The sequence below is a fragment of the Rutilus rutilus genome (assembly GCF_951802725.1).
Source record: "Rutilus rutilus genome assembly, chromosome: 2".
In the NCBI taxonomy this organism is placed as follows: Eukaryota; Metazoa; Chordata; class Actinopteri; order Cypriniformes; family Leuciscidae; genus Rutilus; species Rutilus rutilus.
Window position 1 is genome coordinate 30,486,090 of NC_140210.1, and position 17,601 is coordinate 30,503,690.

Genomic DNA, 17,601 nt, shown 5'->3' on the forward strand with positions numbered 1-17,601 from the left:
CTATTGTAACCACTACTATTTTTTTTGAAAATATGTCATTGCACGGATATACCTAATGCAAATGAACCATGTTGATGTTAATTATTATTTTGTCTTAAATAAGAGGAGATCTGGCGCTGGATGTTTTTGAAATCATGCTGTTTGTTGCCGCTGTTATCAGTGGCACGGATACAGTGTTCTCTTTTGGCGTCAATCTATCGCTTAATGCCATTGTAGACTCTCTATTCCGGCAAAATCACAGTACAAGGGCGGATTAGAACCTGGAACCTCTGACACGCTTACAATTTCTACCACCAGACCATTAGGGAACACGAATGATAAATGCGGATCTACGCATTTATGCACTAACGTGAAGAATCTCGGGGCTAACAACATATTGTATTATAGTAGACGTAAGAATGAAACTATCACATTGAACATCAAGTCAATACATGTCGATACATTACACTCAATGTACTATTGTAATTGATTTCTGGACATCGTAATGCTATTTATTTATTGTACATATTTGATATAGCACTGAGATTCCATAATTTAATATAGATTTACAGTAGTAACATTAAATGATATTTTATTATATATGATTAATATAATATTTTTAAATATGGTTTCATTATAAATATAGTGATTATCTCTAAGGTGGACACCCAACTTAATATATGATATTTACCATCTGAATCTAACCATGTCATGTCAACAAATGGAAAAGTCAGCCAGATATTTATCATGTTAATTATTGTGCCTATTGCCCCCGACAGCAGGGGTGCATTTTACCCCAAATACCATACTTTTACATATTGTTCTGTTATTGAAAAACGGTTGCTTTAATTAGCTTGAACAAAACCGAAAATCATATTAAATTTGAGCAATTATCAATTGCTACTTAAATCTCCAACATTTTAAAAAACATAAAATATTAGATCAATTAAGCGCAGAATCAACTTTGCGCTGTTGCCCACAATCAGACAAATGTCCACGTGCATCTTGAAAAGCGGATGTTTTGGAAAGTGCCTTTTGCCCCGTTGTACCCTATAGAAGACAGCAGCTCAAACATTCTGCTTAATTCATTATTTTGTGTTACACAAAAAAAAGTCAGTAATTCAGGGTTGAGAAGAAAAAGAAAACATTAGGGTTAAAAAAAATAATAATTAAATTTGTGGTTTAAGTAGAACTATTCCTTTAAAAAAAAATCTGCACTTAAACTGATTCAAAGTGCATTACTGTGCGAGTCAAATACATTATAGTATAAAGCACCTCTCCTCCGGCCCCCCGGTGAGCTGTGCAGTCCTGATGGCACTGGTCCCTTCGCCACTAAGTTCAATCTGCTCCCTCTCCTCACGCTTTCTGTGGAGGTCAGAGTTTGTGCTCCGCCGCCGACTCTTCCACTTGCTCAGATCCTGCAATGACAGAGGTGAAAATTGAGAGATAAATGAGCAAATATGGTAAAAAATAAAAAATTAAAAAATTAAAAAAAACACCTGTCAGACAATAACAAAGCGTGATGTGTAAATGATCGAAGACGGGTAACAGTTTTCTCCAAGGTCAGTCGAAAACATTTCTGCTATTATTTGGTTCGCTGAGGCCCCCCACAGTGCCAATCCAGAAGTAGCAACATCATGGAGAAAACTTAAAAGATGCTTAAAGCTACAATATGTGTTGTTTTTTTTCGCCGCTAGGGGTCGCTAACCTCTTACAATAACAAAGGCGTAGGTCGATGACGCATAAGCGGAATTATGGAAATTGTCGCCATGCCGATGGACCTAATAATGTTTATGGATGAGTGAAAACATTGATGTTTTTAAAGGGATACTTCACCGATTAGCATTAAGTTTGTATCAGTAGAAACCCAGTAGTATTTTCGAATGTCCATGCTTCCCTGCCTCATGTCGCCTGAGACGAGAGATTTCTGTATTGTGTGTCTGAAAAAAAACCTCAAAAATCGTAATTTTGTGTCATCGGAGGCTTTTTTGGCCAGAGGCTAGAGACCACAGCCAGTAGTAGGAGCTAGTTACGCATGTTTTCAACCTGTCCATAGGGGGTGGGATCTCACGATAAAACGGCGTCTTTTCAGTTTCGAGTCAACAAGTAGCCTAGCTGTATCATTTCTTCTGATACTGCCCTCTCTGGGAGTGAAGCGAAGCAAGTTGTGAGCTTAGAATTATAAGGTTCTATCTCCGTTTAGGGTAGTTCTGAGTTATTGAGCATCAAAGTTTTTAAATCCCAGCTGGCAAAACTGTTATGTAGTATAATCTATTTTATTAATAGCTACTAACAAAATATTTTTTTTACAAAAATAACCTCACACAGGCATTAATAAAGCTCAATGGTGTTTTTAGCCCCCAATGGCTCCTTCCATGTGAAGCGTGAAGTGAAGCTCTTGGCATCTCGAAAATGCCACGCAGATATTGATCCCCGTTTTAGTTCTCCTTTTGTCCCAAAGTCTGCTTGCCATCCATAATGTTTGAATGAAACAATAACAGCATGAAATGTAACGCAGTTGTCCTGGTTACTATGGCAGTACAAGCGGAAACCAGGGATAACGCAGATATTACGTCATTGACAGGCGACAATGACCAGGGACAAACCATTATTAAAAGTTGGAATTTCTCTTAAATTAAAAATCTTTGGGAACTTTTAGGATATTTTAAGTACACAACTGCAGGAAATATCTCACACTGTGAAAGTGATTTTTGGATATATTATTACAAAAATCGTACATATTGTACCTTTAAACCATATGGATATTGTTATATAATATTTTAACCCACAGAAAATGTCACCAGAAATTTAAGTTAATGGCTAACATAAGTTTGTAGAGGGACTATTTGTTTCGAAAAATAGCAGACGGTTGTTTGAAACAGTCATTATTTTTGCAATTATATAAGATTGCTGCTAATGCCTCTATTCCTTTAAGCATTACAATTTAAAGAAAATTCTGTCAATTACTCACAATCATGTTGTTTCAAACCTGTGTCAGACTCATTCTTCTGTGGAAATAATATACATTTTGAGAAAATGTCTTGAAAGTCAATAGAAACCAAAATTGTTTGGTTAACAAGATTCTTCAAATTATCCTTTGTGTTCAGCAGAAGTCAGTCAGTCATAGAAGTTTAGAACAAGAGTGTAATTTTTAGGCAAACTATTCCTTTAAAGTGTCCCTGTAGTCAATAATTGCATCCCTTAAAACTCATCTTTGATCACCAAAATGACATTTAAAAAAAAAAATTCCTTGAAAGAAAACTGATTCATGCCTTAAAATAGCTTGAATGTTACTCTACACCCTTGCATAATTTAGTATATGGTAGCTGCTCGCATCTCAGTCTGCCTGACAGACATTTCTTGCTGGATGAAGGACCACCACCTTCAACTCAACCTTGCCAAGATAGATCTGCTTGTGGTCCCAGCTAACCCAAGACTTCATCACAACTTCTCCATTCAGCTAGGTTTGTCAACCATAACTCCATTAGGACAGCCAGGAACCTTAGAGTTGTGATTGATGATCAGGTAAACCTCACAGACCACATTGCTAGAACTGCCCGGCCCTGCAGATTTGCCTTCATTAGGAAGATCAGGCCCTTCCTGTCAGAGCATGCTACACAACTCCTTGTCCAAGCTCTTGTTCTATCCAGACTGGACTATTGTAATGCTCTCTTGGCAGGCCTTCCAGCATGCACTGTCAAACCTCTGCAACTGATCTAGAATGCTGCAGCTAGAGTGGTCTTTAACAAACTGAAGAGAGCACACGTCACACCTCTCCTCAAAAACTTGCACTCCACTCGCATTAAATTTAAGGCACTGATGTTTGCCAACAGAACAACCACTGGCTCTGCACCCCTATCCTTAGACTCATTATTCCTACGTGCCATCCAGAAGCTTGCGTTCTGCAGGTGAATTGCGCCTCGTGGTGCCATCTCAAAGCCTTACTCAACCCGAGCTGCTGAGTCTTTAGACATTTTGAAGAAACTGCTGAAGACGCATCTTTTTTCGGCAACACTTGACCCATTAATACTAACACTTACCATTCTATATCTATTTATTAATAAAAAAATAAAGTCTTGCTACCTGTACTATGCTAGACTAACTGGGACTGGTCACAGCACTTGCATATTGCTACCCTATTGTTACTTTGATTGCATCTATCGTTCTCCTCATTTGTAAGTCTCTTTGGATAAAAGAGTCTACTAAATGATTAAAATGTAAACGCGGTACTATGAATATTCAAATTAGCTCCGCCTCCACTCACACCATCCACTCGTTGACGATCACACGTTAACGTGATTGGTCACAAGGTAGTTTGTGATATCAAACCGCATTTTTGGTTCACTGCCGTTTTAAAGAGAAAATACTCAGCAATGGTGTTGACTATGAATTTGCACATGGTTTGTCTTGAAGCATATTAAAAACACCACACAGACAAACAACATTAGCAGCTTGATTTTCACCACAGGAGGACTTTAAACATTTTTGGCTATTATAATCGGTGTGTTCAGTAGTTCCACCACTGTGACATAGAATGTGTTACTCAAATAACTAAGGATCACTCACTTCATGCCACTTGGCCTCACTTTCCTTCATTCTGGCCCTCATGTTCTGTAACTGCTCTTGTTGAACTCTCTGTATGGCTGAGGGTTCAAGGGTCAGCTCTCCAACAGACCTCTGGTGAACGTGGCGTGACCCCAGTGGGTCAAAGCTGGAGCAGTTGTCAGATTCCTGGGGTATGGGCTCCAATGGGATGTCACCCATGGATTTGCTTCTGTTGAGTGGAGATGGACATGGTCATTTAAATGCTAATCTCCATTCAAAATACCAAAAGGTTGCAATGTTGGATTTTGCAGAAGTAAAATTTGGTTATACTGACATCTAGAGGTTAAATAAAACCTGATACAGTACTGTGTCTCCATTCAAGCTGCATCAAAGACTGCCATAATGCCATTAGCAGCATAAAGTAAATAGATAAGCAGAAACTCACACATACAACTAAGATACTGTACATACATAAGATACTATATATACACACTGTATAGTCTCCATTTGCTTAAAGCTCACAAAGACCCAACAATGAAGGAAAAATAATCAGTATAATACTATGATACAATATAGAACAAGCGTATGCATTAAAGCTTACACCATAAAACAAAGATAAGCTTATGCACAGTATTGCAGAGACACACGCACAACACTGCTATAGCATGCATCACTTTATAAAATGTTTTGTAATGATCAAATTACTTGAAGGACAAGTCATTTAAGAAAAGAAAAAAAAAGCACACATTTAAACAGAAAAAAGCAGGCTGCAAAGTGAAAACACAAATGCAAAAGATATCCGGCGTTTGCTAGCACAAGATGACACCACTACTGAAGCAACATTAAAAATGCTGAACTCACCCAGTGTACCGAGAGTGTCTGACGGGAAATCTGGGAAACCATGGAAATATTTGATTGTAAATTCCTCTTAATAGTACAGATGGATATAGACTTTTTTTTTTCTCCCCACGGAAGATCACTTAAAAATAATAGTTCACCCACAAATTAATTTATTTACCCACCCACTAAATGAAACTTATTTTGTGTAAGACCAAAGGAAACATTTAGACAATGGTACCAGTTCCTGTTTTCCATGCAATTACAATGAAGACATGCTTTCAAATGTTCATTTTAGAGTGAACTATTCCATTAAATGTTAAGTACATACCATACAAAAGTGAATGCAAATAATAGTCTCAGAGATAAGTTGAAACAAAAATTCACACAAATGACACGTCATTGAGCTGTTTTTTTTATTTATTTTTTATTGGCCTACAAAATTTAACAAGTTGATTTGACTTTTTTTTTTTTGGTGCAAGTTGCTTGACTTCAGACTCTAGCATATCAGAAAGTCCCCAAAAAAACTAAACAAAAATTCCAGTTGTCATGACTGCATTAACATAATTTGTTACATAACCCAAGGGCTTTAATCAAGGGACATAAATCAAGGGCTTAATATGAAAAATCTCCAATAACACATCTGTGGCCGTTCCTTGCACGTGACTTGCTGAATTAGTCTTACAGACTATAGTAAAAAAAAAAAAAACCTTCTGTAAGACTAATTCAGCAAGTCACGTGCAAGGAACGGCCACAGACGTGTTATTGGAGATTTTTCATATAAAGCCCTTGATTTAAAGGTAGGGTAGGCGATTTGTCGCATAAACCTTTTTTGTTAGGTTGGTTGATCGTCTCTTCACATCCTGATAGCAATAACTAAGTTAAGCGGTCTAAATATATTTATATGTATATTATACGTCTGTGGGAGACGTACCTGCCTGTCAAAGTATGTATTTCCATACCCCTGCACACCCTGCTTGTTTAGACATCACATGTCATCAGCGCGTTTCATGCTATGCAGAGTTAGACAGATCTCAGGCACCGAGCACCGCAAATGAAACTGCAGCCACCTTTTACAGTTCCTCCTGAACCAAAACAGTGAGCTTATGCTGCATTCACACCATAACTACTGTAACTTGGAAGAGATGGAAACCTGTGACGTTATACTCAAAGCGGTTAATTACTCGAATTTAACCATCAATGAACGACTATCAATGCCGAAATTAATCTGCAGCAGTCAAGTGGTACAAATCAGTGCTCTCTGTTTTTTTTATGTTCATTATTATTGTATAGTTATGTGCTTTGAGAAATGAAGTAGTTTAACACCAATTATGGTCTCATGATGCTTTGCAAACTCTGCTGTGCAACAGTATCATGTATCATGTGTTTTGAAGGAGATGTGGCTCTGGAGACGCTCTTAAGGGAGGGTGGGATCTCACGCTTTTAAAGCTAACTTGCCATTACTAGCCGCTCTGAAAATTGCCTACCCTACCTTTAAAATGTGAACCACAGCAAGACAATCGCTAACAGTTTCACAGTGTTCTAGGTTTCATTTCAATTGGGTCTTATAGGAGGCTACTGTATAAATGCTGTCTGAGGGACTGTTCACACGGGATGTGCTTGCATTCTTTGGCAATTATTTATCTAAATGTGCTAGATGGACTACTCTTTATCCATGCTTGGGTCAAGTCATCTCATACCTATAAATAAATGAGTCTAACACTGAAATTACAATCCAATATTTAATGGATGTTTAATCAGGTTTAATGGAATCCAATATTTAAACCAAATTAGCTACAACTTGCTACAGTCTGAAGATGGCCACAACTGCTACATTAGCCGTAAAATCAAGCTTCATTAAAAAGAAAGCAAAGTTTTGATACAAACATACATAGTATCTGCTGTATAAACTGCTTGTACTTGCTAAAACTTTGCTACATCAATATTGCAAACCAATGTTTTAACAAAATTAAGCAAAGCTTTCAATATTACACTAAGCGCAAGAATTGCTCAAAAGGTGTGGGGGGATTTGGGATCATGAAAAAAGTTTGGAGCAGGTGCAGCTAGCCAAGGAGTGATGTCAAAATCAGTGTCGTCCTCAGAGGAACCAGACATCTTTCGGCTACAGAAAGGAGAGACAGAGTGAGAAGAAAAAAAAAGGAGAAAGCAAAAGCAGAGGAAAAAGAAAAAGACAGGGACATTTTAAACAACAAAAAGAAAGACCATAGGATCAACACATATATAAAAGGTTATCGTGTGTGTGGGTGGTGGTGGTGGGGAGGTTGTTTATATCGTTATGGGGTGAATTTTGAGAAAACCTAAATTACTTTTAATTATTTTAACAAGTGTTGCAAATTAAGACAAAAATGTAAGGTCAATTCTCTAAAAATAGATAAATCTAATCCATAAAAGTCAGCAATACTTTTCATAAAAGTAAGCTGCTGTTATGTACTTTTAAACCAATATTTACCGAAAAACAAGGGTTGCTAACTTGATACAGTGGCTCTATAAGGGTTTAGACATGGAAATAGTGAAGAAATAATTTGAAAAACAAGCATATATGATCAAATTTTGTATTGAACAGCAATTATGATATTTTATAGATTTCATTTCAGGCCGTACCTAGACTACATCTAAAACATGTTTAATTTTGATCTGTAAAAAAAAAAAAAAAAAATTATTTGGTATGCTTTTCCAGATTTCCAACTGGTTCTATAAAGCTCTATAAAAATAAAAAAAGACCCTCTTTCTCTCTATTATAAGACAAACCTGAAGCCCTGCATCTTCTTATACCATGGCCTGCGCTGGGACCCTAGCCTGATCTTTTTCACATGTAGAGCTTCCTCAGGGGTCCAATATTTGGGCAGGAACCTGTCTGAATCAGCATTGATGGAGGTCTGATGCTCGGAGATGAGCACCCGACGTGTGTAAAGATCGTCCAGCACTGGATCGGCATAACCTCGGTCCTCATCGGAGTCACTCATGCCATTGTTCAGGGATCGCTGAAGAAACTCTTCCTCCAAAGTAGCAGATTCACATTCTGGGGATCCATTTTCAGAAGGAATGGAGGACACACTGCTTCCCAAGAAAGAGCCATCCATATGAGATGAGAGCAAAAATGTCTCCAAGAAGCACATGCATGGACACGCATGCAGTGGCCTGTTGCATGAAGCTAGCTGAACAACCTGAGTTTCTGAAGGATTGGATTTGACAAACCCATGCACAATTGCCTCACAGCACTCAGTATAAACGTTCTCGAGTTTGTGATTGGCTGTTCGCTACACGTGTCACACTTTCAGGTGCACACGCTCCAGAGTTAATCACATGGAACATGGAGAGCATCAGATTGATTCACTTATCGCGAGAGTGTCACGCAATTCACTTCTCTGCTGAAGATTAAGAGATTGCTATAAAAAAGTCACTGAAAGAAAATATCTGACCATCAATGCAAGTGAATCAACTGATTTTAACACTAGAACCGGCAGAAGGTCAAATTTACCCATGGCTGTTTTTCAAATGTTCATAACAGATTTGAAATTAAATATCCAAGTCTACCAGTCATTGACTTTTACCAAAATTGTGTTATTTACACCCGATTAAAAACATTAATACCCAAGCATTTATACCTAAAACCGCCAGCAGGTCAAATTTACATAATGCCTTTATTTCCATGCTCTGTTTGAGCAACGTGTTCTTAGGCTTACTGTAAACAGTCACACAAAGCACATTCAAATGAAGATGTTTTAGCCTACTCTTAAATCCTCATAAATTATTTATTTTTTGCAATTTGTATTGTGTATTCGTTACTGTGTGGCTATTTATTCAAGTCCAGTTTCCAGAAGAAAAAAAAATCTGATCTATGATGTAATGAATAAAACAATTTTTATGATTACCCAAGTTTATTGGTGGTGTTCTCATTCAAATTATAAATGATTTAACTAAACAAATTAATGAAGGCAAATTAATTAGGTGAAACTGCGCTTGAATTTGTCGTTGCATCATTCATCTTATGCAGTGCAGTGAATTATTATTGCACATTATTGTCTATTTAGGGTATTTTAGAAATTTAAATAACATTTTCTTAATATGTGATTAATGACATTTGATTATAATATTACACCATCCAAATATGTATTTATTTCCTTATAATTCTCATAATTTATCGCTGAATATAGGCTAAATCAGCCTGCAGTGTTGCCTGCTTAAAATAGCCTTGAACATAAAACAACAGGACAAAAACATAGTTGATGACTAAAAAATTACTTTGTGAAGACCATGGCATAATACGTTTTTTTTAGTGGGCGTAGGCAAATTTTACCTGCTGGAGGTTAGGTATACAACGACCCCTGGCAGTTCTAGTGTTAAATAATTTATATAGGTTCACAAAGAGCTCAAACGCTTTATAAATATATATTAAAGCTTGCATTTATATGTTTATTTTTATATATGCACATTTTATTATCAATTCATATAATAATTATTTGACTGTGTGAATTATAATTCATATAACATAAAATGTATAATAATAATACATAAATTATTTGAAGCACAAAATGGGTAATTTTTAGCCTAGAAATCTAGACGCACCCTAGCGGCAGCAAAATGTATTTTACAGCCAGGGCAGTCTAGCAACTCTCCATTGACTTTCGAGCTGCAAAAACCTAAATTGGGTCAGGCCAATCACGTCGTGCATAGAGTAGGCGGGGCGGGCTTAACATATGATGACTGCGACTCTGGAGGACTTGGAGTTAAGTTTTTCTTTGAGAAAAGAGCATAGAACGGCACTTAAGTCATTCTTAAAAAAAGGAAGATGTGTTTGTAGTTTTGCCAAAAGTTTAATCTATCAACTAGCTCCGCTGTTGGGAAAACGCTCTGGTTGGTTGAAGCACTGTCCTATTGCGTGCAGAGGGAATTTGAAAGACAGCCGTTTATCCCGCCCCTCGGATTGAGCCGTGTCTATGGTGAGTTGCCAGACCCAACATCTTGATGTAGGTCTGGCTTGCCAGGCTAGGTAATTTTGTCTCTAATTTTAATTTTCACTATGAACTGCTTTAATTTGGAGCTAGAGATACAGTGGGAGTGGCTTTAATGCATCAGACACTATATGTCGCTTTGCTGCAGCTGATTGGTCCAGGTTTGGTTTGTGATCTCTAAGCCCTCTGGAACAGGTTAGCCACGTAACGCAAGTTATAATGTCGATGAACACCTCTAAAAACCAATCCACCTTCTTGATCCCGAAAAAAACAGAGTTTACACAAACTAATCTCAAACTTACCTTTGTAGGAACTAAAACCAGCTTCATGCAACAGGCCTCAGAACTGTTAACCGCACCTTTGTTTTTAGTGCTAGTTAGTGGAATGCACAGCAACATCAAACCACAATTAGTTCTGGTAATGAGATGAATGATCAGCTAATTAGTGAAGACCCACACAATGCCAACATGATTCTTGAAATCGAAAGATCAGGCAAAGCAATAATGCTTCCAAACAAGCTCCATCAGAGTTGAACGCGAGTTTAGGAAAAACTAAGCACATCTTCTAAATTAATAAGCCTATTTATTCGCAATCAAGACATAATTGCTTTTCATGAGCAAAACAAAGTGGTTAGGACCAGTTGGATGTACACAAGCACAAATATTAGGGCACCACTGCAGACACACTGTATATACGAAACACTCTCTAAACTCTGACCTCTGGTTTGATTTGTGTGGTGGCACTGCAGCTAGCCGTGAAGCATCTGAAAAGGTGAGCCATGACTTCCTAGCACTTGGGGTCACCATAGTGGCCACCCTGGGGCCCGAGGGCTTTGAAGGGATTGCAAAGTTCACGGGGGCCATAGAGGTTACAGAGCGAAATCTGCGACTTGCTAGGTCGTCCTGCACAAGGTCTGGTTCAGGGTGGTCCGTGTCAGAGTCACTGTCACTCTGGTAACTGCTTGCCCATTGGAGGAAGGCAGAAGCAGGTGGGAGGTTGTGGCCTAAGCCCCGCCCACTTTCGCTACAGCCAAAACATGAGGTGGAGAGACTAAGAAAACCACCTCGAATTACACGGAGAAAAGGTGTGCTAGTCAAAACCTTTTACAATTAACTGAAGAAAAGAATCTTATATGCACAATTTAATTATTATAGCAAAAGTATATACATGTTTAATGGAAAGAAATGTAAAATTCAGGCCATTTTAAAAGGTGCAGTAAGCATTGTTGAAAATTAAAAAGTCAATTGAAGTTAATATAAAAATATTAAAGTCTTAAATGATATTCAATGTTCTGATGATTAAATTAAAATTAATAGGAATGTAGTTCGGTTTTTACATATTAGCAACAACAACAAAAATGATTAAATTATGCAAGATATTTAAGATTCTTTCCAGCCTTTTTGGAAATTTAGATAAGTGAATTTAAGAACCCACTGACACCCTGTTGAATATCTGTTATAAGCTTAGCAAAATTTGTCATCCAACATTTTTATGCGGAGTCAGTTTCTGAAGCGAAAGTGAGCCAGAATAGAGTATCATACCTGGTGAGGTGGCCTGCATAACTCCTGTCTCCCTGCTGGTATTCCTGTCTTTTCTTCCTCAGGCCAGATGGGACATGCACCCTTCCTCTGATGGGGGCATCACTTTTACTGCCTTCCGCCATCCTGAAGCAATGTTCCGCTTCTGCGTCACTAAAGCAACCTGGGTGAAGACCAGAGCAAAAAAGTATTTGTGTATTTTCAATTCGCAATTTACATTTGCGCAACTTTAATGGTAATGGAAATGCAGCTTGTGTTCAAACCAGGGGGTCAAAATCAGGGTAGAAATTTTAGAAATAAATGGCCATTTATGACTGCTTTTAATATAAAAATCTTACATTATAAGTGGACCTCAGAGAACTTAAATTTTTTAACTTTTAAGTATTTAACTTTCCAAATGTTTAATTATGCTTGTTTATTGCTTGCTTTGTTCTTTATTTTATTTGTTTACTTATTTGAGAAATACTTGCAGGCTATGATGCCACTATCTTAATTGAATGTGTTAATATTAAACATCTTTTTCAAATAAAAGTGTGTTAAATAGCATATTAGTTTTGCTGTGGTACCAATATTAGTATCAACTGTGAAATTATGCATTGTGAAATTTCACAGCTATTGCGATCCACTGACATTATCATCATGACAGCGCTAGAGCACCAAACAGCCTTCCATGCAGTAATGCAGTCTCACAGGCACAAGCCTGCCTTCATTTGGCAGCAGCTCTGTGCGTTACCAAATGGGTGTGGAACGTTTGGGAATGTCACACTTACGTGAATGGATGGGGCGAAGGGACAAGGTCTAGGCACTGAACTTTCATTACCAAGCATTTGAGAGATGCAATATCGAAGTCACAAAGTAAACAAGACATTGTGATTTTGGTGATCAAATTTGGGAATATTTAAGCAACTGTATGTACCATCATGCCCTGAAGTAAATGTTTGATGATTTTGCTCATTTGAGATTAAGAAACCATGGCTAAATTTGCATGCAACCTAATAATCTGTTAATAATCGGATCGATTGCTCAGTCGGACTGAAAAGCCTTCATGTAAACACCTCAATCAATCCAACTGAGCTCGATCCGAATGGAATTCCCATCAGATTAAAACTGGTTGTGTAGATCTTAAATAATTTGTTAAATATGAAAATATTAGCCATGTAAACCTCTGACTCCAACTACTCACTCAAATTCAGAGTCATGGTGTACATTAATGTCATGTGAATATTCACGTTTATTTAGTTACCTCCATCTTATGAAATGGTCAGTGGAAGAGACTAAATTTGTGCAAGAAAGTGCAAAAAGGCATGTCTGATTTTATTTTAGATATCGCAGTTAGTTCCAGTGAAATTATCACACGTTAGCTGTTTTTGACTGATGGACTACATATGCACAGAAATTTAGTTTGAAATGGATGTAATGGCCACAAACAACCATTTTAAATTAGATCGCAAAGTTTAGGGTGCGCAAAGTTTTGAACTTCTGTTCAAAAGTTGTGGGTTGATGCGATCGGTCTTTTATGTTTACCAAGTATGCATTTATTTGATCAAAATGAGCATCAATGTTGACAGCAGTTGTGCTACTTAATATTTTTTGTGGAAACTGTTCAGTTTTATTTCAGGATTCTTTGAATAGAAAGCTTAAAAAAAATGTTTTTTAAAACACTTTAAAAGTTTTTTTTTTTTTTTACAATTTAAAAGTATTTACTGTTACATTTAATCAATTTAATTCATCCTTGCTGAATAAAATACATCTAGGTGGGTTTTTTTTTATTTAGTTTTTAAATCTAGTGCATAAACTTTACTTTCAGAACCTGAAACGTGATTGGATTCATTCGGAATGACGTTAATCAGTAATGACGTTAAACATACAAGTTCTGCAAAGTTCTCACTGTGATGACCAGATTAAAAAGAGCACACTAGTACAATAAAAAGGACATTACACAAATGTGACCCTGGATCACAAAACCAGTCACAAGTCGCACGGGTATATTTGTGGCAATAGCCAACAATACATTGTCAAAATTATCGATTTTACTTTTATGCCAAAAATCATTAGGATATTAAGTAAAGATCATATTCCATGAATACATTTTGTAAATTGCCTACCGTAAATATATAAAACATTTATTTTTGTGAGTGAATGCAGCACAATCGCGAACATAAATGGAAACCTTTAAAGGTGTTTTTCTCAAATGTTTCGATTTTTTTGCACCCTCAGATACCAGATTCCAGAATAGTTGTATCTCGGCCAATATTGTCCTATCCTAACAAACCATACATCAATGGAAGGCTTTGATATGATGTATAAATCTCTATTTAAAAAAATGTAACCATGTGACTGGTTTTGTGGTCCTGGGTCACAAATGTAATCATTAAATATCCGTAAAGATTTCATTAATTACATATCCACAAAGGTTCTCTCAAAAAAATTTTTATTGGTTTCAAAAAGAATGATTCATTTAACAGACAGACACATACTGCCCAGTCTTACCTTCACTGCCGGCTCTGATGGTGTAGTCTGAAGCCACACTGAGTGTGCGAAACTCCACTGAGTCCAGGCTCTCGACTGAGTCCTCCCTCCTGTAGCCCGACTGCTTCAGACTTAACAGATCCTCCCTGTCAGTAAACCAGCCCTCCACGTACCCACTGTCCCTCACACTCGACTTGGACTGCACAGACTCCTCCAGAGCCTGGTAGAAGGTGTACAAAGAGCAGAAAACTTCAGAGAGGGGTGGAAAGGCAAATAAGGTGGACTTTTACAGAAGTTTTTCCATTTCGCTGACTGAAGAAATGACCTACACACTGAGAAATATGCCAGTCAGTGCTCTGATAATTATTACGCGAGGACCGACAACACAGATTTACGCCTGAGTGAATCATTTTATCATCGGCCAAAATGCATGGGGAGTTCTGGACCTGCATGACGTCCTTAGTGAGAACACAAAACGCATGAGACTCAAATGTAACATTTCACTATATGAGTAATGTAATGAATCTGACTACAGAGGGGCTTATTTGACTTAAGGATTTGTTACAATGCATAAACACTTGATAGGATTTGATTCGATGCAAACACTTGATAGAGTCAAAATTGTAAAAACTAAGTGAAATGTTTTAATTAAACAAGAGGCATTTTAAGCTCTATACAAATCAAACTGACAATTTATCGTTTGCACGACAACTCTCAGACTTGCAGTACATCCTTTTATTTTATAAATATGTTGTATAATAATTAGGGCTGTCAATTTAGCGTAAAATTACCTATAAAGCCAGAGCAGAACTGTTGTGTGTCTCCGAGCAAGACACAGCGGTATTTTTTTTCCTGAATGAATCAGTTTGGTGAACCAATGATTCAATGGCCCATTCATAAAGAGAGCCATAGAGCGTCACAGTCCCGCCCACAGCCGGTGCTAGAAGTAAGAATTCAATACAATTTCTCCATTGACAGTTTGGGTATAAGCCATAAAAACGTAACCATACATGGTAGACTTAAAACCAGCTACGGCTGTACTAAGCGATTGTATATGCTCATATAAGAAAAAGTTTGCGTGGCTGTCGTCAGGTTTGAAAGTCGCTCTAAAGGCTCTTTCGCGGTTGTGGCTTCAGTCGACTTCAGTGAGGCGCGGTGGTTTATGGGATGAGTAGTTCCTTCGCTCAGAAATGAAAATATGTACACAGTCTTGTACCTTTGACTTTTTAGCGCAATTTTCCACCGGACAAAATTGCGATTAACAACTCATGATTTCTGTTCCATTCTGTCTGTGCGCACCAATCTTGCACTTCTATCTACTCCTCAACCAGACCACCTAGAGACTTCGGGTTTTCGGCATTATGTTAAGGAAGGTCTACTCTCGGGAACGCACAAAAAAAAAAATCCAGGAAAAGATTTGGGATTTCCTGGAAATTCCAGAAAAAATTCAGTTTTTTGCTAATTTCTCGGCAACCATAATAGCTATCGAGTTGAAACAAATTGCAATCGATAGCTTCTAAAATTTACAATAATATTAGAAAAAAAGAATTGAGCAAAATAAATGGAAGAACGTTCAGCAAAGCGACAAAAGATGGCAACATCCACACCAACGGCTTCCTCATCAGGCGTATCTGATTTCTACGATGACTCGTGGCTTTCAGAGGATGTTTTGGCAATATTTCGAAAGCAGAAGAAGAGTTTACCTCACAAGCCAATAGTCAAGCAGAAAAGAAGGAAGAATCTGAAGAGGACAAAGCAGAAAAGGAAGCTGATACAGAGAAAATCGAGGATATTGAGTGAACACAAGATGTAAAAAATAATGAGCTAATAAAAAAAATGATGTTCAACTAGTCAAGTGATTGTGCCTTTTTTATTATCCATTGCTGATTTGATTTCAGAAAGTTCATTTGAATTTCAAGAGAAAGTTATATTCTCGAGCAACTTATTTTCTCTTTCATTTACTATCTCTTAGTGTTGTGATCCCATGACGTGAGAAAATTGCGCTAAAACACTCACTGAGTTTTTATTACTTGTTTTGTATTTTCTCGTCGTTTTTTCACTCGAAATGATATGTTGTATGCCTATGAGCCGTAGCTGGTTATTCGCAGACATGCTCTAAAACTCTTTAGATACGGATTTTTCCAAAACGTCAATGGGCGGAATGAATGGGAAATTTACTTCCGGCACCTAAGCTCTCTCGGGCTGTGGGCGGGACTGTGACGCTCTATTAGGTGTGTATTACTTAAAGCAGCACTGAGCAGACTGATTGGTGTATGACATCAAAGTACAGCGAGAGCAGACGACTCTGTGTGCTTTCGAATCGCTCTCTACTCTGATGTCATACACCGATCGATCCGCCCAACGCTGCTTCAAGCCGAACACACCTATTTACTGCATTCCTGAATGAATCAGCCATTTGAACGAATCGAAAGAATGACTCAATTTACTTTAGACATTTTCTGCCAACTACTGGCAATTTTAATCACTTCATTTAAAAAAAAAAAAAAGGAAAAAAAAAAAAGGAATAGTTTACCTTAAACTGAAAATTCTATTTACATTTACTCTAGAGTTTATATATGTAATAATATATAATTTATATATATATATATATATATATATATATATATATATATATATATATATATATATTATATTATATATAATTTTTTATATATATATATATATATAATTTTTTATATATATATATATATATATATATATATAATATATATTGTATAATTATATAATATAATTGTGTGTATATATATATATATATATATATATATATATACACACAATTATATTATATATATTTTATATTATAAACAGATATAACAGATATACACATACAGATATAACTTATAAAAAAATAAATCATGGCCCTTGTAGCCTAAAAGTTTATGTCTAATAAATTCTATGTTGGATCAAATAAAATACTTATTTCTAAAACTACCTTTTGTGATGTCTATTTGATGCCCTTTACACAATAATGACTTTAAATGATCTTTTAGGGGTAATGTGATTAATTAATCAGCACATCATGTAATTAGATTAAAAAAAATAATCGGTTCACAGCCATAATAATATTAATAATAATAAAAAATTTAAATAGTTTATAAATATTTTATATTATTTTATTAATTAAAAATAAAATGAAAACAAAAAAATAAATAAAATTGACAATGTCTACGGAGCCCCTCAAAGGACATGGTGGTGGAAAAATAATAAAAGTCAATGCTTTTGCGTTCACTCGCAAATCC

General features: G+C 36.6%; 2 protein-coding genes across 14 annotated transcripts in view; both read right to left on the reverse strand.

Moving 5' to 3' along the window:
• lmo7b (LIM domain 7b) overlaps positions 1 to 17,601 on the reverse strand; it is an 83,611-nt gene that overhangs the window by 57,856 nt on the left and 8,154 nt on the right. For 10 of the 13 annotated variants that reach the window (XM_084392839.1, XM_084392837.1, XM_084392848.1 and 7 more), the window contains exons 8-12: positions 14,363 to 14,561; positions 11,876 to 12,035; positions 5,386 to 5,415; positions 4,546 to 4,753; positions 1,255 to 1,397 (exon numbers count right to left, since the gene is read on the reverse strand). In XM_084392839.1, the coding sequence (XP_084248965.1) occupies positions 1,255 to 1,397; positions 4,546 to 4,753; positions 5,386 to 5,415; positions 11,876 to 12,035; positions 14,363 to 14,561 (740 nt within the window). The remainder of the gene's footprint in view (positions 1 to 1,254; positions 1,398 to 4,545; positions 4,754 to 5,385; positions 5,416 to 11,875; positions 12,036 to 14,362; positions 14,562 to 17,601) is intronic. The other 3 variants (XM_084392838.1, XM_084392847.1, XM_084392843.1) reach the window with 1 other exon arrangement.
• Positions 6,655 to 8,536, reverse strand: LOC311280663 (LIM domain only protein 7-like). Its single transcript, XM_084392982.1, has 2 exons — positions 8,131 to 8,536; positions 6,655 to 7,483 (listed from the first exon to the last, which is right to left on the reverse strand). The coding sequence occupies exons 1-2, from the start codon at positions 8,496 to 8,498 to the stop codon at positions 7,372 to 7,374; spliced, it is 480 nt and encodes a 159-aa protein (XP_084249108.1). The 5' UTR covers positions 8,499 to 8,536; the 3' UTR covers positions 6,655 to 7,371.

Excerpts from the sequence above, each read along its gene's own strand:
- LOC311280663 (XM_084392982.1), bottom strand. The coding sequence starts at position 8,498 with ATGTGCTTCTTGGAGACATTTTTGCTCTCATCTCATATGGATGGCTCT. Across the intron at positions 7,484-8,130 it reads AAGAAGATGCAGGGCTTCAG|CCGAAAGATGTCTGGTTCCT; the intron begins GTTTGTCTTATA and ends TCCTTTCTGTAG.